Raw genomic sequence first — 25,894 nt, forward strand, 5'->3', positions numbered from 1 at the left:
CAGAGCTGAGCTTTTGAATGCAGGCCAGCTTACTCCAGAGCTTGTACTCTTAACCACTATTCTATTCTGCTTCTAATTTTGGTATGATTTTTTTCAATACAATTATGGTTTGCTTTTATTTTTTACCTAAAATAGAAAACTTTCCAGTTTTTAAAAATAATGCTATTGCAGTATTTAAAAATAATGTTATATACAATGTTATTGTAGAATTGTCTTATATACGTTTGAGGTAAATTGTTTTAAAATGATTTATTTATATACCACTTTATTCCAAAAAGGATTTGAGGCAACTACATATAATGTAGTTTTTCTAAAAAATGTATAAGTAAAGAAATTAGCAGGAAAAATAAATAGAGTAAAATAGTAAGACAATGCCAAGTTAAACAGTTGCCTCAAAATGTGTACATGAAGTCTGAACAGTTATTTAAGGTGGATAACAGATTGATCTGTGAACTTCCTGGCAGCCAACCAACTAGAGTAGCAGTCATTTTAAAATTTCATATTGTCCATAAATTTTTTAAATAGAAATGAATCCGGGGGCGGGGGGGGGCCATGGTGTAGCAGTTAAGTGCGCGTGCTCCGCTGCTGGCGGCCCGGGTTCGGATCCAGGCGCCCACCGACGCACTGCTTGTCAGGCCGTGCTGTGGCGGTGTCCCATATAAAGTGGAGGAGGATGGGCACAGATGTTAGCCCAGGGCCAGTCTTCCTCAGCAAAAAGAGGAGGATTGGCATGGATGTTAGCTCAGGGCTGATCTTCCTCAAAAAAAAAAAAAGAAAGAAATGAATACATTGCCTAAGAAATATTTAAAATATGGGAGGCCCTTTTAATTACATAGCCATTGGTTTTCAAGTAACAAACATTTATAGTGGGTGGCGGAATAAGAGTAGTGACTTCTCTTTGCTGGGAAGGTATAACTGCCACTGAAGGAAGAGGAGTCTTTTCATGAGCACATAACTGTTACCACTTTTATAGAACCTTAGTTGGCTTAAAAATGCTATTTCATTAAGCTTTTAGAAAAGAGCAGCAAAGAAGTTGAGAAGTTTTAAGAAGTAACTGGTTAGAGTAAGTTTTTTTTATTTGCCACAGTGGCTCATAATGATTACTTCTAGGAAGCAGAATGAGCAGAACATCTTTGAAGGAAAAAAAGAAAAGCAAAGCAAGGAACTATATAGTGGTAAGGTTTTTTTCAGGGCAACAGAATATGTGAAATAATTAACATCGCACATCTAGTAGTCCATACAGGGTAGATAATTTTAGATGTTTGAGTTTTCCTTTTCAAACTATTATATTTCAGAGGAATTATGTTTATTCACTGGATATACCTACCTGAATAAAAGTTACATGGTTTTATATAATCCTTTTTTTTTTTTTTGTGAGGAAGATCAGCCCTGAGCTAACATCCATGCCAATCCTCCTCTTTTTGCTGAGGAAGACTGGCCCTGAGCTAATATCTATTGCCAATCCTCTTCTTTTTTTTCCCTCTTTTTCTCCCCAAAGCCCCAGTAGATAGTTGTATGTCATAGTTGCACAGCCTTCTAGTTGCTGTATGTGGGATGCCGCCTCAGCATGGCTGGACAAGCAGTGCGTCGGTGCTCACCTGGGATCCAAACCGGGGCCGCCAGTAACAGAGCGCACGCACTTAACTGCTGAGCCATGGGGCCGGCGCCGATATATAATCCATTTTCAATGGCTTTATTGAGATGCAATTCACATGCCATACAATTCATCCATTTGAAGTGTATAATTTAGTGGCTTCTAGTATATTCAGAGTTGTCTATACATCACCACAATCAATTTTAGAATATTTTTATTACCTCTTAGCCATCATCCTCTAATTCTCCCCCCCAGCCCTAGGCAATCACTCATTTACCTTCTTTCTCTATAGATTTGCCTATTCTGGACATTTCATTTAAAGGGAATCATATACTATATCGTCCTTTGTTACAAGCTTCTTTCACTTAACGTAATATTTTCAAGGTTCATCCATGAATGTGTCAGTACTTCATTTCGACAGAGTTGATTTTTGAAAGGAAAAAGAACAGGGCAAAAAAGAAAAATCTACAGTCTGATATATTAGTGTTAAAATTGAAATTGCCAATACGGAAATGATTAACATTTTTATTTTTTAAATTTGAAGAGTTTTAAATGTCTCTATGAAAGAGCTTGTTATTTCAAGTATTATAAAACCAGCTATGGTAAATAAACAAGAACATGTTCTTGGAATCTGCAATAGGGGAAATATTTAGCAAATTCATGGATTACACTTAATTTTATATTTCTAGTCCCCAAAGTAAAAAACCTTAACTATTGCTCAGAAGAAATGAAATTATAATTGAGCTTAAATTTACTAATTTGAATGCCATTATGCATATTGAAATGCAAACACATTTTAATTTACCAGGAGTGTAATATATAACAGATAAGGAATCCAAACAATTCTAGGTCAGAAAACTACTGAGCCAGCCCTGATGGCCTAGCAGTTAAAGTTCGGCGTGCTCCGCTTTGGCAGCCTGGGTTCAGTTTCTGGACGCAGAAACGCACTAGTTGTCTGTCAGTAGCCATGCTGTGGTGGCGGCGGCTTACATAGTAGAACCAGAAGAACTTAGAACTAAACACAAGTATGTACTGGGGCTTTGAGGGGGAGAAAGGAAGAAAAAAGGAGGAAGATTGGCAACAGATGTTAGCTTAGGGCGAATCTTCCCCTGCAAAAATAAATAAATAAATAAAAATATGATAAAAGAAAGAAAACTACAGACACAGCTCAACCTCTGCTTTATGTTTTCTCTCCTGTTATAAGTACTTACCAAATAGAGATGTTACTATATCATGTGTTTTAATTTCTCAGAAGTACAATACTAGTTATAAATTTAGGAGCTTTTTTGTCAAGTTCAAATTTAAATGTATTTTAAATTATGCAGAAATGTTTATAAAAGACTTTCAAAATAATATAAAATCATCATGAGTCTCATTCAATTTTTTCAAAGGCATGACCAAAGTCAAAGTAGGTAAAGAAGATTCATCATCCACTGAATTTGTAGAAAAACGGAGAGCAGCTCTTGAAAGGTAAATTCCAGACAACCATGCTTTATTACTCTCATGTTTTTACTTCAGTAATATGAGTCTGATTCCATTATGTGGCACAACTACATTTTAATGATTAATTCTTTTCACAGTACCACTTGATGACTCTTATTAAGAGTGCTTTAAACTTTCATTAAGAAAATTGCTTCTTTCAACAACACAATACTATGTACTTGTTCTGTTTTTATTAATCCTCATTAATAGTCTGACTAACAAAATAACGTATTTTTGTATCATATGTTACAAGCAGGAATATAAAGGCATGAGTTAGTTGGGGATGGAATTAGTATATCATAGCTGTAGTCAGCTCTAAGAGAAGTAAGAAACTGCCAAACTTGTAAAAAGAAAACATGAATGTGAACGGGGGGAAGGGTTGATAAAATCTTTGGATAAAAATAATACCTCTTTAGGGCCGGCCAAGTGGTGCAAGCAGTTAAGTGCGCGAGCTCCGCTGCGGCGGCCCAGGGTTCGCCGGTTCGCATCCTGGGCACGCACCAACGCACTGCTTGGCAAGCCATGCTGTGGCGGTGTCCCATATAGGGTGGAGGAAGATGGGCATGGATGTTAGCCTAGGGCCAGTCTTCCTCAGAAAAAAGAGGAGGATTGGCAGATGTTGGCTCAGGGCTGATCTTCCTCACCAAAAAAAATAATAATAATACCTCTTTAGTATTATTTGGGTTCTTAGGAAATTATAGCCACATTCATGTACTGTGTTGGATAGTTTGGCTATAGTTCATCTAAATTCATTTTTCTTTTGAATTATTACTTGGTAAGAACATTATTAAATACAACGAAAAATTAGATTTGTGGTCCCTCTTAATTTTGTATAGTTGATTTTGACTTGAGTGCACAATTATTAGTCATTGCTTGAATAGACTGTATACTTAAAGGCTGATATACGCGCTCTACATTCCTTTAGAGTACTTGACTTGACACATTTCCTATAGCTTTGAAGACTTGTCTTAATTGTCGCTGACTAAAAGGGGAATGGAAGGGAGGAATTCCACTCCCAGAATCTTAACATTTATTTCTTCTTGTGCTGAAAATGTAAGGACACAAATTTGCAGCTATCTTAAAGCCCAACTTTTAGAACATAAATTGGTAATTACCTAGACTTAAAACGTTTTCTAATTTCATAGGTTTTTTTGGTTAGTTATTTTAATTGAATTTTGTTATCTTAATTGAACCTTATTATTCTTTGTTTTATTTTGTCTTTTGGCTTAGCATCAGTGGGTGGGATGTATAGGACAGATTTTAGGGAGTAGTATATGTATATCTCTCTCTCTCTCCAGGATACAAATTATTTTTTAAAACTATTTTTAAGGCAGCTTATTTCTGGGTTTTAGTAATAAATTATTTAAATCTTAAGAAAATGCCACAGATATAATAATGTACACCTGAAATTTACACAGTGTTGTAAGCCAATATGACCTCAATAAAATAATTAAAAAAAAAAATGCCACAGTAAAGTCAGGTTTGAACAGTTTGCAGTAAGAAAAGCTAAAGAATATGCAGTTTAAAAATCTTAAATTAGAGAAGCCTTAAAAGATGAGATTATGTCTGTGAGAATCAGCAATTACTCAAGAAAAGGAATTAAATTGCATCAAGAGACGTTTAGGTTATGCATTAGAATTGATTCTGTTGTGAAAGAGGTCATAGACTGAGTATTTTTAAAAATAAAGGTAGATAATGCTCTGCCTTGATTTTGCTTAGTCCTCTCCTGAAAGTGTAACCATGACCCTTTGAGAAACCTTTCAAGTCCTATTTTTCTATGAGTAAATTTGAAATATTTCAGATGGCATGCTTGATAAGGAACTTAATGAAGATTTATTGTACCAAGGACATATAATTTGATTCTGCATTCACCTTTCTTATAACTTGAATGCAGTGCATAGTACTTACCATACCTTCATGCAGTATGAAACACTGAGGAGAGTTTTAAGGAAATCTTGAAGATAGTTTCTTTACTGATAAATGTTACTTGTTAAATGCTACCTTAGTGGAATTTGCAGTAGTGGAAAAAAAAGAAACAATGTAGTATGAGGGAAAAGTTCATTTTTCTTTAGAAAAGATGATTAAAGAAAATATAGGTGTAAAGATGTAGAAGCAAAGGAACTGGAATGATTTTTGTAAAGTTATTTTTCTGTCACATTTCTTAAAATTTAAACATTAGAACAGGAATATCTGTGGAATACCCAACCTAGTTTGATCTGGTTGGTCAGGGAAGTATTTCTCTTTATATGTACTACAATACTCATTTACATATTTATTTGTTTGTTTAACTTAGAGAAGTCAGATGACTATCTTGAACAAAAGGATAAACGTCTGGTATTAAAATATAGAGAAAGAAAGGAAGTGGTTAAGAACTTAAGTACTCTCCTATGCCACGCTCAGTAAAGAAGCAGAAACTACTTCTACTAAGAGTATCCTTAAGATTGCTCACTTGATTTTGAAAGTGCTTCACTTAAGAGCATGTTGAGTTTATTTTATAGGTTAAGGATACACTTCTGCAAATATAAACTGAGAAATATAGAGTAGCACAACAGTGTATAGGAATTTAGAATCCTTTCTCTGTTGAAGCCTGCACTCCACTACACACTACATACTATCAGTGTGACCTTGGGCGAGTTATTTAACTTAAATGCATTCTTCCTTATCTCTAAAATGGCCATCTATCAGTTAGGATTGTGTTCATTCTGAGCATCTAAAAACCTAACTGGGAAGGCCTAAACAGTTAGTGTGGATTAATTAATCCACTCTTTGATATCAGAAGTTTGGAGGTAGGCACTTTAGGATTATCCAATTTATCAGGAAATCCTGTTGCTTCCTTCTGATACCTGGAACACAACCATTTCTCACCAGTACACAGTACTAGTCCAAATGCCTGAGTTAGCTGCAGTAGGCTCCTAATTGGTCTCCCTGTTTCTGTCCTTGCACCTCTACTCTTTTTAAATATAGCAGCCAGAGTCATCCTTTCCAAGCATAAATCAGATCATATTCCCACCCCCACCCAGTTTCATTCAGTAAAAGCCCAGAGTCCTTATAATGGACTACAAACCCTTACATGGTGTGCACTGCTCACTCTGTTACCTGTTTGATTTCATATCCTCGTTGATTGCTTTTTGCTGTTCCTCAAAGATCTCAGGGATTTTCCCACCTTTGGGTTTTGTCGCTGGCTGCTCCCACTGCCTAGAAACCTTTTGTTCCCAGGTACCTGCATAGCTAATTCCCTTACCTCTTTCAAGTTCAAATATTCAAGTACCATCTTTCCAGTGAAGTCTCTACTGATCATTGGCTTCATTGTGACCTATTCTATTTAAATTGCCACGAACCACACCTTACACTCTTGATCTCACTTGCTCTACTGTTCAGCCCTTTCTTTTTTCCACAGCATTTGCCACCTTATCACACACTACATAATTGATGTGTTTATTGTGTCTATAGTGTATTATCTATCTTCTCTTACCAAAATACAAGCTCCACTAGGGAAGGGATCTAGTTCTCTTTTGTTCACTCATCTATTCTGAGTACGCAGCACATTAACTGACGTGTAGTAAATGCTCAATAAATATTTGTTGAATGAACAAATGAATGCCATCAAAGACCCAGGCTCTTTCTGCCTTTATTCTCTCATTGTTAGCCCATGTGTTTGAGTTCCAAGCAAGAGAAATATTAACTTTGTTTCTCTCAAGCATTTTCTGTAACCTGCTTTATTTGGTTTTGTTTTTGGTAAGTAGATGGGAACTTGAAAGCCCTAAGTGATTCCTCTGAATTTATCAGTCACCTTTTCTTAGAACAAATCAAGAAAACCTGCTGACCATCCTCTTGTTGAGTCTGATACTTACCTTTCATCAGTGCCATTGTGTCTTCCATTTCATCAGTGCCATTGTGTCTTCCATTTCTGTCTTCCTTCAGTGTTTCGATTTCTCCCCATACTTCTTTTCATGTCTTCTTCCTACATTCTTTTTCTCTTTTTGGTCTGTATTCTTCCTTTATATATCTACCACCCTCTCTGACCTTAATTCTGAAGTGGTGTGTATTTATAAATATTCATTACTTTAAAATCCATTTTACGTTTTGGTTCTTAGTTTTAACATTATGTCAACTTAAAACTTCTTTTTTAATGGTTAGTTGTTCTTTATTTCCATGTAACCCTTGAGAAGAAGAAAAGTTTTACTGTCTTTTTCTAGAATATGATTTTCCAAAATTGATTCTTCAGAATGCTAGTATGTGGTACTAGGGTAAAAAAAGGAAATCTGTAGTCAATTGAGTTTTGTTAACATATGATTTAGCAAAATTAAACCAGGTTTATTTCCTGCAGGACTTCTCACAGCATTTAATATGCTGCTGTTCATTATGCATCTTAAAGAGAGGAATGTGTATATAATATATTTCAAACTTTCTTGATTGTAGAACCAATCTTTTGCATGGACTATTGCATGAGACTAGTATTCTGCAGAACTCACTTTGGAAAGCTATTTTAGGATGTAAGTGGTATTCGATATTTCCATTTAGGTTTGAAATATTGGAATATTTCTTAAAAGTTGAGTACTAGATGTTTTATTTTCCCTCCTACTTGTTCATTTTACAAATGTCTGGGTGATTGTTATTTACCACCTGTTACGTGCACTCAGATGAACAACTTATGCAAACTGCTTTAAGCAGTACACTGTCTAAACACCTAAATAATTTACCTAATAGTACTAGAGAACTTCAGTGTTAAAATTGTAAGTAAAATTCCAGTGGGAAAATACCAACATTTCTTAAAACTTACAGGATTAATGTTCCTGCTGCATCTCTTTTTCAGCTTGATAATGTAGGCAGCAAATATTTTTTTAAACCACAGTGTAGATTGTATTGCGCATATCTATTAAACACTCTATTTCTATTATAATGACTTCTTATGTGGGCCATTGACTTAAAATGAAGTTTAATATAGTATGTATTTTATTTAAATCTACAAAAACAGAGTTAACATTTAAGCAGCGATGAAATAGTTGTTTTAACAATTGTATAGAATTTGATTTTAGAGAAAGTTACCACTTTTTTTCAGAAACTTTATTTTAGGCATATTTTATAATCTTCTAAAGAGTTACAAGAATATTCTGCAGAAATAGAATAAAAGAATCTTAACTTTGAGGTAAAATATAATTGAAATGTTACTGCATGTAATCATTAATCTGGGGAAAGAGCAATTAAAAAAAGTGAGATTAGATAAGTAATCAAGAATTATCAAATAGTGGACCTTTTTTCTTTTTATGAATGAATGGTAGTTATGGATGACAGGGAAATGTGGGCTTTTCTAGTAAAGGAAAATGACTAACGTTGGGCTGATAGTGATTTAATAATGGCATTTCTGTTTACTTTTTATTTTATGTGGTGTCATATAAGGAATATATTTATCAAAAACAGCAAAACCTTAAAAATAGAAATATTGAAGAAAAGTTAGTCCTTGTCAAATAAGGATCAAAGCTGATTTGATAATTTAAATCTGCTAACAAGGAAAATAATTGGTAGGCTGTTCTCCATTTTGGTAATAATAGCGATTAAAAAAAATAGTTGACTAGAATATATACAGTAATATGTTTCTTAGGACTCTAAAGTAGTAACTGGGAACATGTTGACTCCACCCAAAGATAAAATTATTCAACGAACTTATATGTCCTTTTATGACTCTAATACTTAGCAGTGAGAAGTTTAATAAGTTATTTAACCACTCCCCACTTCCACCCCCACCCCCTGTCATGTCTCTTTTTATATAATTATGAATTTTCAAAGGATAAAGAAAAAGCTTTAAATCATTAAATTGCTCCAAGATTCTAAACAGAGTGAAGTGGACTGATATGATGAGGCAGGCTAAGGACATCTTTTTGCCTAGTTATTTTTTGTTTTTATTCTTTTGTTGAAATAAGATTTAAAATAAGATGCTACTGATAAATAAAGGAGCAATTTTATTCTTAAATCTAGGTATCTTCAAAGAACAGTAAAGCATCCAACTTTACTACAGGATCCTGATTTAAGGCAGTTCTTGGAAAGTTCAGAGGTATTATTTCTACTTGAAATTTTTGTATATGGATGTTCTCATTATTTTTGTTTATCTGTAATAATTTAAGAATAGATATTCAGTAAATAATTGGATTAATAGATGGAATAAAGCAATGATTTTTTTTTTTTTTTTTTGCTTAGGGCTTCAATTAGCTTTAATTACTTAACTAAATTACTAGCAACATATCTTCTTTGCATCGATAACTGTAGGATCATCAGTCCCTTTCTTAACATTTTAAAACCGGATTTCAAAACCTGGCTTATAAATAATCTAATTCTGAAATGCTCTAAGTTGTTGCTTAGGCATTGTGCTGAAATAAGTTTATTTAGACTTCATTTTAGAGATAGTTGAATGTATGTTTGTGTGTCTGCATTCTAATAATCTTAATAAGGTTTTGAAATACAAATTTGTGACTTGAAAGAGCTTAAATTATAACCCTGCTGCTCTTTATATTTGAGATGTTTGGCACATTTTGGGCTCTTAACAGTTTAGAGTTCTAATTAATTGTTATCGTTTGAGATTTTTTTTTTTAATTTACTTGAATAGCAGAATTTTTTAAAAGTTCAAAATCACATAGTTCTGAGCATAAGGAGATTTTCCTCAAGACTTTCTTCTTTTCTTATAGTTTATTTCTGCTAGCAAACAGGTGGCCAGTGTTAAGGTGCTTGGCAATTTCTTAATATATTTTGACAAGTAGAGTGTTGTTCCATCTAAATGTAAACGTGCAGAAGAAAAGCAAATGGAAACTCTATTTTTTAAGTTTTCCTTTGAGAATGTACAGGTAGTGTATTTGAGAAATTAGATCTCACTATTGAAATGTATGAGAGTGAAGAAAACACAGTCTCCTTTTTTTTCTTTTCTTTTTTTTGGGGGCGGAGGGAGGGCAGTCCCTTTTGTGCCCAGTTAAACCTCCAGGCTTTTAACCGGTTTGTTTGCCCTTATTTGTCATTCAATTCCAGCTGCCTAGAGCAGTTAATACACAGGCTCTGAGTGGAGCAGGAATATTGAGGATGGTGAACAAGGCTGCCGACGCTGTCAACAAAATGACAATCAAGATGAATGAATCGGATGCAGTAAGAGCTGATTTTTCGACTTGAATAATGAGATGAATTAATGAGCCCAACAATTGCATTTTAAAGCTGTACAAGTAGAAAATGGGATATTAATTTGCCCATTGAGTTTAGTTCTCAGCCACATCAGTTGACCACCATGTTATACATGGTTAATTTGTTGCTTTAAAACAAGGGATGTAGCTTGCTATTGGTGACCTAATTTACAGTGGTTTGTTCTGGCTAAATTAGCTCCATTTTTCATTTTTTTCTCAGTGGTTTGAAGAAAAACAGCAGCAATTTGAAAATCTGGATCAGCAACTTAGGAAACTTCATGCCAGTGTTGAAGCCTTGGTCTGTCATAGAAAAGGTTTGTTTGCCTTGTTATTTATGTGTTTAACACCATAAGTTAATTCATATATTTTCTTTAAATTTTAAAATGAATATTCTGAAGTTATTAGAGAAAAAAACAATAGTTCAAGAGAATGTTTTCTATTTCAACTTCATTATTTAATATTTTTTTTGTTCTATTGTAATCTAACTTCTCGTGTAGAAGTAGAAAAATCCTGAGCCTATAAAAATGTATTTTGAATTTTGGATTAAAACTGTTGTTCACTTGATTAACTCTTTGTTGAACATATTTACAATTTAATGAATGAAGATGTCTTATTAGCAACTTTGATTATAATAAAAAATATGAGATTCAAAAATTGATATCTGAAATTTTTCTTTAAAATATTTGTTTTTTGTCTGTATTTCCTAAGCAACTCTGAAGTATTTTCTTCATTTTTGAACCACCATATTTAAAAATCTGGGGGTTTTTTTGTTAACAATTTATAGAAAATTTGAGTTGTAATTTTTTAATTCCATGGTGAGATTTTTTTTTGGTTTTGTTTTATTTTTTAAAGGATACCAGGCTTTGAATACAGCTTTCTAAAATACTTAAGTAATTTAGTTTTGTGCCATTACTAGCAATACATTTCAGTAAAATAATTGCAGAAACCTAATACATTTATTATTGGAAGTAGTTTGTAATAGCCTTTACTTTTGGTATTATGTCTCATAAGGAATGGACTTTATGGTTCTCTTAGAGAACTTGAAATAATGCAGAGCAACAGAGCAATCTCTAGGCAATGTAATTGCTAGTCGTTGACAGTATCCAGCCTATGAACATTTGTTTTTCTTTGTTTGAAGTATCTGAAATGATCATGTTCAAAACTCTTTTTAGAAGTTCTTAATATTTCACTAAGCATTGTTGTTGCACACACACAAAAAATGAAATTTTTATGAATTGTATGTACAATTGTACCTTGCTTTCCTCCTGTTAGCTAAATAATATTCTCATTAAAAATTATAGCCATTGTTTTCAGTGACAAATTTAAAGGCAAAGAATGTAGTATAAATCAATTTTAAGTGTTCCCAATGCTTTCCATATTAAAAATATGTTTCTTGTCTTTTTTAGGAATAGACAGAGAAAGAGTGAGCACTTTAGGGGAGAAAAGGGAGGCAGATTATTATATTAAATTATTAAACATAGTTAATTGCTGTAAATATAGGCAGTGATTCTTCTTAATTTTCAGTAGAGCTCTGAGCAGTTGGCATTTATGCCCAAGACGTTTTAATGACTGTTTCATATTAATTATTTAAAAATATTATTTGAGCAATTTGTGAGTAGATAAAATTTAGAGAGAAAGTAAAAAATCAATGCGATATTTAAAAACTTTATTAGTGAATACTAAAAGTGAGTACTTTTTTATTTCAGAACTTTCAGCCAACACAGCTGCCTTTGCTAAAAGTGCTGCCATGTTAGGTAATTCTGAGGATCATACTGCTTTATCTAGAGCTTTGTCTCAGCTTGCAGAGGTTGAGGAGAAGATAGACCAGTTACATCAAGAACAAGCTTTTGCTGACTTTTATATGTTTTCAGAACTACTTAGTGACTACATTCGCCTTATTGCTGCAGTGAAAGTAAGCCTTATTTTGCAATCTTCCTTGAATTTGTCTCACTTCAGTGTATTGCTTATAAGAAGAATTTGGTTTCCTATTAGGCATGTATTTAAGTGTGTAAATTTTGTACTCTACTAGTACATAGGAAATTACTTCAAGATGATTATTCATAGCTTAATATTTTCTTCGCCTATGACTTGGACAGCACAATGGACAGAATTGATGTTTTTAAGAGGTTTAAGGAATGCCAAATAAGATAAAAGCAAAAAACATTTACTTATATATTTACATATACAGGCTTGCAGCTAACCGATAACATTTGTTTGCTCATTCTAGCACGAACTGAAACTACCCACTGGACTCTATTGTTATTACTAAAACTATAATAAGCAGCAGGACAAAACCAGAACTGATTCTTGTGTTAATATGTTTAGTGGTGACTTTATCATGAATTTGGACAGTAAGCAGATGTTCTGTGTATATACCGAAATGTGTAGTCACGTGTATTTATAGATGAGATGGGACTAGATTAAATAATAAATTGTGCTATCTAGTGGTAATGTTTAAGGATGAACAGTCTTCAATTTCTGAATACTTGGAAAAGTAATCCAGTTAACTCATGAAAATTAGTTTTCTACAGATATCTCCAATATTCGGACAAACTGAACTGAATGTTATTTTATCTATCATATGTTTCAGAAGATACTCTAAGATGTTATGGTGTCTTTAAATTATTGTTACAAATGTTAGTTATCATGGGGTCACCGGGGGGGCTGGGAATTTACCTTTTACTTTGAATTCAAACATCTAGAAAGTTAATGTGACCTTATTCCTTGCTTTCTTATGCAAAATTTTTTCAGCTAAAGTCTGTGATCAAATTAGTATTCATCTACAATCAGAACATTTATATATTGTATATTTATTGATATTCTGTTCTCAAGCTAATGGCGACAGTTATTACTAGGGGATTCTTAGCACGTCAGAACGATGCTTTCTTAGGTTTGGTAAAATTACCAACTTTTGCTTGTATTTACTCCTAGGTGTTACTCTTTATATTCCTGGCAATCAATTTTTCTTTTCAGTTATTTAAAGATGTTAATATAGACAGCAGTTATCAGAGTATACTTTATTATATTTAGGCAACTTGTGATGTACAGAAATCCAGTTTACAGATAATGGTTCCTTTTTCTCTCCCGCCTACTCTTAACCTCATTCCAGAGCTCCCTAGCATGAGAGCTGTTGTAAAAAAGTCTAATACCTCCAAAAAACCTGTGGCTCCAAAAGGGAAGCCGGGCAGTGTCTTTGAGAAGGAGTACCTGTTGAGAAGAGCTAACCTGGGAAAAGACTCCCTGGCAGGGATGGCCTGCCGGTGTAATGGATGTTGATCCCTCAAAAACAGCTTTCCTTATACTGCCTAAATCTTCTTGCTGTATTTTTACATTCTGTGAAATTATAGTTATATTCGTGTTTCCCAGAATGTTTTCTACAAAACACTGACACCAAAAGATGTACCACAGTCAGCTGAGTTTGGGAGATAATGTATACAGTATCCCAATAATGCATACAGTATCCCTGCCTTGTAGATTCAGAGTGCATATTAAAAGCTCAGAACTGTCTAGGAGTAAAAAATAAAATGAGACATTTAACTTTGTTTAATCCAGAGACTTCCAAATTCGTATGGAGCAGAATCCTTTTCCACTTAATATATTTTTACGTATATGGAACACACTTTGGAAAATACTGAATTAGTGATTCATTGACTAAAAGAGAGTAAAGAGCTATGGTCAATCTTTACCTTGAGGTAAATTAAGCTCTTTCAGATTGGTTTTCTACTGAGGCTTAGCCCAGGTCAACTGCATAAAGGAGTTGAGAAATTATGGAATAGGGTGACAGGTGGTTTTTGTGGTCTTTATTTTTGGTTTGTTTTATGTTTTAAACTAATTCATTTGTATTTGAAAAAGTAATATATGCACATAATAATAATAATAACAGCCCAAAAAGGTGAATTTCTTTTCTGCCTAACATCTCTAGTCTCTCTTCCTCTGTCAAATGCTGTTAGATTCTTTTATGTCTTTACAGAATTAGCTTTGCAGGTATATGAAGCTACTTTTCTCTTTCTTTCTGTTTCTTTTTTTTCTTTCTCTTTCTCCGTTTCTCCCTCCCTCCCCCCATCTCTTCCTTCCTTCCTTCAAAAGGGAGCATACTACATGCACTGTTCTTTGCCTTCTTCTTTCACCCACTCCATTTTATTTATTTATTTATTTTTTGTGTGTGTGTGAGGAAGATCAGCCCTGAGCTAACATCCATGCTAATCCTCCTCTTTTTGCTGAGGAAGACTGGCTCTGAGCTAACATCTATTGCCAATCCTCCTCTTTTTTTTTTTCCCCAAAGCCCCAGTAGATAGTTGTATGTCATAGTTGCACGTCCTTATAGTTCCTGTATGTGGGATGCAGCCTCAGCATAGCTGGAGAAGTGGTGCGTCGGTGCGCGCCAGGAATCTGAACCCAGGCTGCCAGTAGCAGAGCGCGAGCACTTAACTGCTAAACCACGGGACCGGCCCTCACCCACTCCATTTTAGACAGGTCTCTATATCAGCATATGTAGATATGTTACATACTTTTTAATGGTTGCATAGTATTCCATCATGTAGCATATAGATGTACCTTGAATTATTTAACCAGTCTGATCTTAAATATTAAGTATTTTTATAATAACGCTTTGGGCATAAAATTCCTAGAAGTAGAATTTCTTGGCCAAAGGGTATGTGAATTTTAAATTTCAATAATATTGCCAAATTACTGTCCAAAGAGGTTATACTTCTTTGTACTCCCATCAACATATATGTTCCTTCTCCCACCCAATGATGAAGGTATTTTTTTGTATAAGTTTTAATTTCTTTAGTTAGTGTGAATTTCAGCATCTTTACAAATGATAAGCCATTTGCATTTTGTCTGTGAACTGTTCATGTTCTTTATCCAGTTTTCTATCTTATTTATTTCTAATAGCTGTTTAATATTACTTAGCCCTTTGTTTTATCCATATTGAGAGTACTTTTCTGACTTTGATGATTTTGAAACCAAGAGTGCTTTGGGAATTAGAGTATAGAGCCAAAGTGAGAAGCTGAGAACATCAGAAATTGGGACCCTAAAGAAAGAGAGAAATTTCACTTATTCAAAATATTGCCAGGCCTGGCCCTGTATCCAGGAAACTCCTGTTTTGCTCTTTTGTACAGTGCGTGGCCTCTGACATCTAGGACTGCAAATTTTGGCTAGTATTATTAGCTAACATGTATTAAGTGGTAAATTCATTGCACGCATTCTCATGTATTGGCCTTCTGTGAACCACTAGAGTAGGGTCAGGGATGGAGGGTATGGTTTTCAATGTTTTTAGCACTAGAACTCTTCATAAAGAATTCTTACAAGAAACCCAAATTTGTAAAACATATAAAATAGTTTTTTTGAAAAATCAATACATGGGTTCCCCAAGGAGTTTAAAAGCTTCATTGTTTGGCTGTAAGTAATCAGCATCCTTTCAGGACTTGAGGAAGCTGAGCAGCGTACTTTCAGATCCACTGAATTAGAATAGGGTATTAATTAAATTAAAATTACAGCATCAAATTTCCTGGTGGGCCAGGAAAACTGCTCCACAACTGCAACCTTGTCTAACCCAGACCAGCTTGCATACAAATGTGTACCATAAATTGGCAGGATTTATGTGTACCATAAATTGAAGGATAAAAGTCCAAAGTGGATCATCAGTGTAAATCTATTCCGCTTATAGAAGAGTCTGGTTCTGCTAGAGTGGATTAGCATCTTGACATAAAAGGCAAACATTAAGTTATGATTTAATTGATTTTTAAGATAGCATTTTTAGAAGATAAAGTATGGTTCTGATTCTATTTTTTCTTTTTGTTTTACAAGGGTAGGAAAACAAATGAAGAAAAAGTTAATTCTTAAAGAGTTAAGATTAATTATTTTTCCTGAAATAACCTGACTTTAGTAGTCTTACCTTTACCATAGCTCCTACATTTGTACCATAATAAACATATGATGGTTCTGGAATATTATGAGATAACAAATTGGGCAGAGACCAAATTAGTTTATATTAATATATAAGTGAAAAAGCCAGTTGGTATATATTCAGAACTTAAGCAAATATTGAAATTAAAGGGCATTTTGGTTAGCTTTTGCCCTCTATTGGTACATATTTTAAGTAGTCAAATTGTTATTGAACAGAGAAATTTATAAATGAAGAGCTGATATGGCCCTGTTCCCCTAAAGAAAGACTAGGCCTCAAATCTTAAATTACTTTTTAGTTTTCTGTATGTGTAGGGGGTAAGGGGCCAGGATTGTTGGTTTGTTTGTTTTAAAGATAGTGACTTTTTCTTTTTGTGTTAAGATGTATTACTTTTGTGATTTTGGCCCAAGTTAATTTGGCTGAAGCAATATTAGTTCATAATAGGAAATGTTTTAAGGAAAGTATGGTCCTTTAAATGTAAGACAAAAAGACAAAGTGGACAGTAAGATTCAGTTTACTAATGTGAGAAGAGAAATTATATGAGATGACAAATTAAATCTAGCAAAGTGGATTTAAATATCTGTAGATAGGGTGCTTTGACTTACTAGTTTGCCCTGGATGTCTGTTGTCCTGTTTAATTTAAAATGTGCATAATTGTTAAGAACTCTTTGGAAAAAAATACTTTTTTTTTGTGAGGAAGATTGGCCCTGAGCTAACATCTGTTGCCAATCTTGCTCTTTTTGCTTGAGGAAGATTGTCGCTGAGCTAACATCTGTGTCAGTCTTCCTCTGTTTTGTATGTGGGACGCCTGCCACAGCATGGCTTGATGAGCGGTGTGTAGGTCCACACCCGGGATCTGAACCCGCGAACCCTAGGCTGCTGAAGTGGAGTGTGTGAACTTAACTATTATGCCACTGGGCCAGCCCTTGGAAAAAAATAACTTTGGTTTCTGGTTGATTTGGAGTTTTTAATATTATTGCCCACATTTTTGAAATATGCTGTATAATGTAAATGCAGTCTGATTGTGGTTATTTTTTTTCGTATTGCTGCTGTTATTATTTGTACTTTTAGTAGAAATCTAGAGCTAATCAACTATGTTTATATGTTTATGTTATTTAGAAGTAATCCATAATAGTACCTACTAACTTAATATTAAGCATCCACTAGGTTAAGTCACTGTGCTACATACTTTTCATTTTATTTCCAATTCACAAATACAGACCTCATTTCCCCCTTTTATATTTGGGAAAACTGTGTCTTACAGAAATTAAATTAATTTACTCAAGATCATATAGTGACAAAGCTAGTATTTCAGTCCAAATTTGATTTGTTCTAAAGTCTACATTTTTTAAATACATTATCTGCATCTCTTCAGCAGGTCCCTATAAGAACATGTATTTATTTACTGTTTGTTGATCCAGAAAAGCTCTTTATTTGGAATAAATGAAAATAACTCTGATTTAGTGCTTTCTTATTCACCCAATTTATTAATGCTTGTTTCATTTGTTCAATTAGTAAATATTAAAATAGTATGAATATATCCCCAACATTAAGCTAGGAAAGGGATTATTATTTTGTTCTCCCATCCTTTCTATCATTTTTCTTTTCATGGGACTTCTCATTACTCTCGTCTGTTCATATTTCACTTCTTTCTTTCATTCACTTGCCCTTGCTTTGCCATACCCCTTAAAAGAAGTAACTTGGTTGACTTGTTCTGTTATGGTCTAATTGTCTATTTCTTTATTTAGTTCTGCATACTAGATATATATATTCCTTTGCCCTTTTCATCTTGTGTAGAACTGTCTCTTTTTTTTTCATTTAGTTACAACTTTACTTTTTAATTGCTTTGCCTTTCTTCTATTTGCTATTGGTAATCTCTTCCACTACATTTTTACTTAACTTTACTTCCTGTTATGAATTTTTCCCATTTTATTTTTTAAATTTCTGGCATATTTCCAACACTTAAATCTGCTTTTGATAGTATTTAGTAGGAAAACTTCCAATGTAGATATGACACCAGCATTTTCCTATTAAAAAAATCTTTCTTGAAAGCATAAAACTCTATTATAAGCCACATTTAAAACCCTTAAAGGCTAGTGAAATGGATTTTGTAGTTTTTTTGTTTGTTTTATTCTGAGCTCTTATATTTCATCCAGTCACAGAGTTTTTTGTTTTTAAGCTAATGAATCTGGAAATGTATTTTCTTTGATATTGGCATGTTTATTTTCCATATCTCAGTGTATTAGAATAGCATTTAAATATTTGATTTTATTGTTTTCAGTATTACAGCACTTCTAGTATTATGAAAGTATTTCAGTGTTAACTCTCACTTAATAGCATTATGTCATTCACTTATAGGGTGTGTTTGACCATCGAATGAAGTGCTGGCAGAAATGGGAAGATGCTCAAATTACTTTGCTCAAAAAACGTGAAACTGAGGCAAAAATGATGGTTGCTAACAAACCAGATAAGATACAGCAAGCTAAAAATGAAATAAGAGAGGTGATTAATACAAAATGCTTTATTTATCTTTTTACTCAAATTTTCCATGAGTCATTCATATATGCATAATTTTTCATAAATTTTTTTCTGAACCATTCAACATGTAGCTATTTTTCCATAATTTTATGAACTGTGTTAGAATTAGTTTAACATTTTGATCATCATTAAAATCTCCAGAGCCATTTATTACTTGCACATGATTATGGAATGGATAAAGAAGCATACAATAAAAAGATTTAAATTAACCTTTAATTAATAATTACACATTTCTTTGAGATGGTTAATTTGATTTCTGATAGTTATTTTTTTGTGTCTAAAAATAGTTTAGAGATAGACTTGTCCCACATTTAGCTGTCCAGGCAACTTATTATCCCCCATATATATGTATTATATATGGTGTTTTAGTAAATTTGTATAAGTTTATTATAATTTATACACTTTTTTTGCCATGCTTCAATAAGGAAATTGAAGAGGTAGGACAACCTTTATATTACTAAGAGTAAATGTACCTGCTCTTTGAAGAGTATGTACCAATGTTTTGGTTACATAGTGGGAAAATATCATTTCATTGCTTAAGTCTTTATTTTATTTTAGCTGTTCCATTTGTCACTAATCACAACATTTTGTTGTTTCTGTACTGAATTTAATGTTTACTGCTAGGTCTTCAGTAGACCATAATTCCATAATTTTTTTTTAATCTGGACATTTTACCATTACAAAAATGTTTTTTAAATGTTTGTCATACAATTTTCTTAATTTAAACTGTTTCCATGGGCATATAGGTTGAGATGCACATGTGTACTTGAAATTAGCAGAATGTTGTTGGTGCATTTTGTAATAATTAATGATATAAAAAAGAAATGAGAAAATTATACTCTAACACTTCTAAATTATTGTTAGTGAATTTTGTACTCAAAATCTTTTCATCTGTCTTAGTTATATTTAATTAAGCTATGGAGATTGTAGTTCATTAAGTCCTAGAATATCCTAATCTTGAGTAAATATAACAGTGAAATATTAAGGAAAATTAAGCTAACAGGCATTTCTACTACTAGAAAATTAGATAGATACAAGTTTGAATGATACTAAATTGGGCTTTGCCAATATTGAGCCTTCTCAGGGTTTTCAGGCATTACGTTAAATTAAATGAGTGGTCATTACTGCTAGTTCTGTAGTTTTTTTTTTTTTACAGACAAGAATAAGAAATTTGTGCATTTTTGTTTGTTTTTATTAGTGGGAGGCAAAAGTACAACAAGGAGAAAGAGATTTTGAACAGATCTCTAAAACGATTCGAAAAGAAGTGGGACGATTTGAGGCAAGTATAATAATTTTACACTTTTTTTAACAATGTGGTCACATTTTGCTGCAATTTTATGGTAAAATCAAATTTAGTTTTGTACTAATGGACCTTTTTTTCATGTATTGTACTTTATTTAACAGAAAGAACGAGTGAAAGATTTTAAAACTGTTATTATCAAGTACTTAGAGTCATTAGTACAAACACAACAACAGGTAAGCTAGTTTTTTAATAACATTTTATAACTTACAGACTTCTTCTAGAATTTTTGGTATACTTTTTCATTTTGAAGGTAATAATCAATGAAATAAGCTTTCAAACTTGAGGAGTAAGAAATGGAGTAGAGAAAACCAATGGCAGCAAAGGAAAAAATCGTAGTTAAAGTAATTGGAAATGCTTAGGTCCTTTCTGCTTCTAAGATAGCATGCTTATCTCATGCTTATGAGATAAGATGTTGACCAATTTTCAACTATGAGAAACACGGTGGACAACTTTTCCTTTTCTCTGTCTTCCTAGTTTTGTTTCCCTATTGATCATTCCTGTTTGAGTAAATTCTTATAGTAAGTTCTTCACTTCCATTACAGATAGAACTCAAACTAAAAACTAATTTTTTTAAGTTTTTTCTTTTTGGTATTGTTTTGATTTTTGGATTTTTTTTGTGTGGGGATGGTAGTGATTGTAATGCACAAATGGCATTTGTTTTCTTTTTGCTGAGGAAGACTGGCCCTGGGCTAGCATCCATGCCCATCTTCCTCTTCTTTATGTGGGATACCACCACAGCATGGCTTGCCAAGCGGTGCGTCGGTGCGCGCCCGGCATCCGAACCGGCAAACCCTAGGCCGCCGCAGCCGAGCACGCACACTTAACCGCTTGCGCCACCAGCCCGGCCCCCAGCATTTGTTTTCTTAACTAGAGAAGACCATGGGGTTTAGTGTTACATTGAGTGAAAGTCTATGACGAGATAATAGCAGAGTTTTTTTCCAGTATATTTTAATATAAATTTGAGTAATAGATAAGATTATTTAATGTCTTGAATAGAAGGCTTTCTTCCTCCAGTTAGTTTTAAAATATGTGGATTAAAAACTTGCCTATATAACATATAATAGAATATATTTTTGAATTAGCTGATGACCTTATATCTTCAAATTATATTTAGTTTTTATTTTAAATACTTAGTTTGTAATGTCAGATTTTTTAAATATGAAAATAAGTTATATAAGCTTGTTTTTATAGGAATTGTTTTAAACATAACTTTAGTTTATACCTCAGTCTTTGTCTAGACTATCCAGGAAAGATTGGCAGCTAATTCTTTCTAGTCTCTTTTCCCTTTTTTGCCCAATATTTTCTTTTTTTCCTCCTTTTTTCTCATTTTTTTTGGCTAGCAATAACATAAAATGTGACTATCCTCTGAATTAGGAGATGTTATCACTTTATATTGGAAAAGCTCATTGCAGTTTTATTTAAGGTAATCTTATTTAATTTACACTAACAATCTGTTTCTATATACAATTTTGTATGTCAAAAAAATCTTAAGTTCTTATGCATTTTTTATTTATTTATTTTTATTTATTTATTTTTTTTTGTGAGGAAGATCAGCCCTGAGCTACCATCCATGCCAATCCTCCTCTTTTTGCTGAGAAAGACTGGCCCTGAGCTAACATCTATTGCCAATCCTCCTCCTTTTTTTCCCTTTTTCTCCCCAAAGCCCCAGTAGATAGTTGTATGTCATAGTTGCACATCCTTCTAGGTGCTGTATGTGGGACGCCACCTCAACATGGCCGGACAAGCAGTGCATCAGTGCGCGCCCAGGATCCTAACCCTGGGCTGCCAGTAGCGGAGCGTGCGCACTTAACCACTAAGCCACGGGGCCAGCCCCTTAATGGAGGCATTTTTTTTTTTTTTCGTGAGGAAGATCAGCCCTGAGCTAACATCCATGCCAATCCTCCTCTTTTTGCTGAGGAAGACTGGCCCTGGGCTAACATCTATGCCTGTCTTCCTCCACTTTATATGGGACGCCGCCACAGCATGGCCTGACAAGCAGTGCATCAGTGCATGCCCAGAATCCAAACCTGGGCCGCCAGCAGCAGAGCGCACGCACTTAACTGCTATGCCACGGGGCCAGCCCCCACATTTTTTAAATTATACTGTTTACATCAAAAACTGAAATTAGCCAGGAGTAATTAATATTTTAAATAATTACACATGAATTATATTGACAAACTTCAGAGAAAGAAATTAAAATGATCCCTTTAAGAGCCAGACTTTAGTAAATGTTAATCATTGTTAGCTATTTGTGTAGATTTTTTTTTAATGCTCTACAAGATATATACATATAAATGACCAAAAGGTAATGAGAATATCTTATTTTTATTATCATCCACAGCTGATAAAATACTGGGAGGCATTCCTACCTGAAGCCAAAGCCATTGCCTAGCAAGATTATTCCTGTTAAGAAGACCTTGGATGTTTGTTCCAGTTATGCTGAATTCCACAATGAAATCATTTAAAACCATCTAAATAAACCACCATATATTTTATGAAATACATGTGGTTTTTTATATATATATACATATATATATATATATTCAGACATTTTATTACAAGCTGCATGTCCTGACCCTCTTTGAATTAAGTGGACTGTGGCATGACATTCTGCAATACTTTGCTGAATTGAACACTATTGTGTCTTAAATACTTGCACTAAAAAAGTGCAGAGCAAGGCCAGGAAATTTTACAATACTTGTTTCTTTATAGTATGTTCTGTAGTGTGTTCACCCTCTTTATGAAGTGAATTATCAATGCATTGATTAATGTTCACTTATACATTCCTGTACAGAAATTATGATTTTGTGATTACAGTAATAAAATTATATTCCTTGTGAAGTATTAGTAACAAATTATTTGGGTATGTAAACATATTTAGGGATCTTTTAAAAGCATTTTAATAGGAAGAAACTTTTTCTTCTAGATGTATATAGGTGATGGTATGATCCATTAATTTTTTTTAATTGACAGAAAAAGCCAAGCTCTTTCATTATTAAATGACTAAATGAAACTCACGTTTTCTTATGAAATCATCATAAACCAAAGAACATTTATCTCTTGATTCAACTGTGGGGAATGCTCTTGTTCTGAGTAAAGGAGAGAATAATTGTCTTTGCTTGTTTTTATCCATCCCTATTATAAGTGCCCAATTTAAGAATTAGGAAAAAACCTATTTATGTGCTTTTGTTACAAGTCCTGTGGATTTTGCTCATCTTTTATTATCTTCAGAATCCAAGACTTTGCATATATTTAATTTATTCCTTGCCTGTTCTTTGTTTTTTGTTTTAAACTAAAAGTGATCATCTGTGATTATATTTGACAAAGAATGATACCATGCTAAAAGACCCCATGATTTGATGAATAACCATGGATAGCACAAAGCAAATTGAAGTAAAATGAAATTTGTCTTTGGCAACCTTCTCATCTATTCTGTATCCTGTTTAGATAGCTATTGTCTAATCCTTAATGCTTTTGAAAGTTAAGTTGTGACTGGCATCAGAGTTATTTTCATTTTTTAAAAAGTATTCTTAAAGATGCCCCTCTTCTTAAGCTTAACAAGTACATCTCCCTTCCAGAGGCATCAGATATGGTATGTGTAACTTGAGTCCTCTCTAGCAGCTTAGTGGATACAATTAATATATCAAAGTATCCTCAGGATATGTTTGCTTCCATTTATTTTACTTGAAATTTTAAGCCTGCTATAGGTATTATTCATATTTATACTTCTAGAACCCAGAAGAGAACCTGACATATAGTAGGTTAATAATAAAGAGTTGATGAATTGAACAGAAAAAAAAAAATCTGGAAGATGCAAAATAATATTTGCTCTCTCAAGAAGAAGAAGAAACTGAAGCAGAAATAGTAGTCTTCTATTGTTACTTCTACTGGAGATAACTTAGATACTTTGAGAAATGAATAATTCGGAGTAATATGTATCAGATGCTATCTCGTTGTCCCATTAATATTGAGCAAAATATAGACTTAATGGGAATAGTTTCATGACAGTGATGTCCTAGTATTATATCCATAGTTCTGTTACTTCCAAAGATACAGTTTACACATAGGATAATAACTTAGTTATTCCAGCCAAAATCTTCCATTCCACTGTGATACATTCATTAGATCATTCAGTACCTTCAAATAAAAAAATAATAAATATTTTCAGTTTTAATCAAGCTGAAGAGAGTAACAGATTCAGACCCCATTCCAAACTTCATTCCCCCTTAACAATCTTTTACCAAAAGATAAGGAATCTGCTGGAAATTTCAGGTAAATTATATGAGCCTCTGATACCTACCAACGTTTGAAGAGGATTTAATTTCTTCAACATTCCTCCCATCTCCACTCATTAATCTTCACATCTCCTATTCATATTACTAAAATACTTTAAATAAATAGAACAACAAGAGCATTAATAGTGCTGATACCATTATCTTTTAGTTGGATAGGTCTGAATTTAAATATTTCTTTTTTCTTTAACCAGATGTAAGTTAAAGAAGGACTAAGGCTGCATAATACAGTGGAACAAGCTGAACTTGGGTCAACATACATGTGTTCAGTCTTGCTTCTGTCACTTAGTAGCTATGTGACTGGACGTATCACTTAAATCTCATCTGTAAAACAAGGGTATAAAACATTCCTGAAGTGCCTTTCTACTTTAATATTTTGTTTAAAATATCAAACATCAATGTAAATATTCTATTAGAAATCAAATTCTAATCAAAACCACCTATTAATAAAGTAAAACAAGGCTAGGGCAAAATATGTAAAAATATGATTTCTAAAGCAGAGTAAGTTTTCTTGATTTTTTTTTCTGATGAGCTGTTTTCAACTACTCAGCTTGTATTATACATTCATATATATTGATACTAGCCTCAAAATACCCTTGTTTCATTGTTGCTGTTTTTAAACTATTTTATTATCCAAATCTAGTAAAGTTTTACAAGTTCCTTGTACAAATTGTTTTATAAGTGGTTTTTAAATATAAAATGAATAAGCCTCTTAACAAAATCAGGGTTTTTTTAAAGGAAGGAAATCAGATGAGTAGAGAAGGAAGATTATGTTCCTTTAAAATGCTTCTTGATGTCTAAGGGAATTATAAAGACTTCTATTTTTCTGTTTTAAATAAAGCATGTGACTAGTTACAAAGCTAAGTGGCTACTTCACTTTTCTTGTGGCTCCCTGCATGGGCAGTCATGTGATTAATGAGTTGGGGAGACAGCAGAAATTCAGTAACTACGGATAGGCTGAGCAAAAGTCACCGTGTGTTAAATGAAGGGACGTTGCTGGTAGTGAGAAGGGAAGATAACACCTCTGAAAAGAAAGTCCAGTCACTGGCTTGAGAACTTTGGAGGCATTTCCATGTCATATTCATGAGTCAGGAAATGTGTATGTTAATATCTCTCTGTGTGACATAGTCTTTGTTTCAAAGTATTGAAAAAAAGACTGAATAGAATCACCATCCCTTCCTTAGTCAAAATCCAGAATCAAATAAGTATCATTCCTAACCCTCACAGTGAGGATCGTTTCAAGTAATAATGAAGGTAGATGTTGGCCAGACACAGAAATAACAAGAAAAGGGGGAATTACAACAAGAGCAATGTGAATGATTGTTGATTATTCTGCCTTTGTAATCAGGGCCATAAAGAGAAGTCATGGTAATCTGTGGATGAGGTCCTTTTTCAATGACCTTCTTTTCCTGAGGTAAAACATGCCTTGATTTCTCCTCTTCTTTTTAAATCTATTGCTAATTTTCCTATATCTTCCCATAGTCTCTTAGTACATTTTCCCACAAGACCACTCACATCAGGTAATCTAGCCATTCCAATTGTTTTCCTTAGGGCCCTCTCCCTTGAGGACTTCTCTTGTTCTCTGGACCGGTGCTCTCTGGGCCTGTTGTAATCTTATCC

At 33.4% G+C, this 25,894-nt stretch overlaps 1 protein-coding gene across 1 annotated transcript in view; it reads left to right on the forward strand.

Annotated features, from left to right (window-relative positions):
- SNX2 (sorting nexin 2) overlaps positions 1-22,823 on the forward strand; it is a 67,301-nt gene extending 44,478 nt beyond the window's left edge. Inside the window, exons 7-15 of the mRNA XM_058539288.1 lie at positions 2,986-3,064; positions 9,050-9,125; positions 10,088-10,201; positions 10,454-10,547; positions 11,940-12,145; positions 18,500-18,643; positions 19,878-19,962; positions 20,088-20,155; positions 22,324-22,823. Coding sequence (XP_058395271.1) covers positions 2,986-3,064; positions 9,050-9,125; positions 10,088-10,201; positions 10,454-10,547; positions 11,940-12,145; positions 18,500-18,643; positions 19,878-19,962; positions 20,088-20,155; positions 22,324-22,374 — 917 coding nt within the window. The 3' untranslated portion in view covers positions 22,375-22,823. The remainder of the gene's footprint in view (positions 1-2,985; positions 3,065-9,049; positions 9,126-10,087; positions 10,202-10,453; positions 10,548-11,939; positions 12,146-18,499; positions 18,644-19,877; positions 19,963-20,087; positions 20,156-22,323) is intronic.
- Positions 22,824-25,894: the final 3,071 nt, after the last annotated feature.

This window comes from Diceros bicornis, chromosome 1 (genome assembly GCF_020826845.1).
Source record: "Diceros bicornis minor isolate mBicDic1 chromosome 1, mDicBic1.mat.cur, whole genome shotgun sequence".
NCBI lineage: Eukaryota > Metazoa > Chordata > Mammalia > Perissodactyla > Rhinocerotidae > Diceros > Diceros bicornis.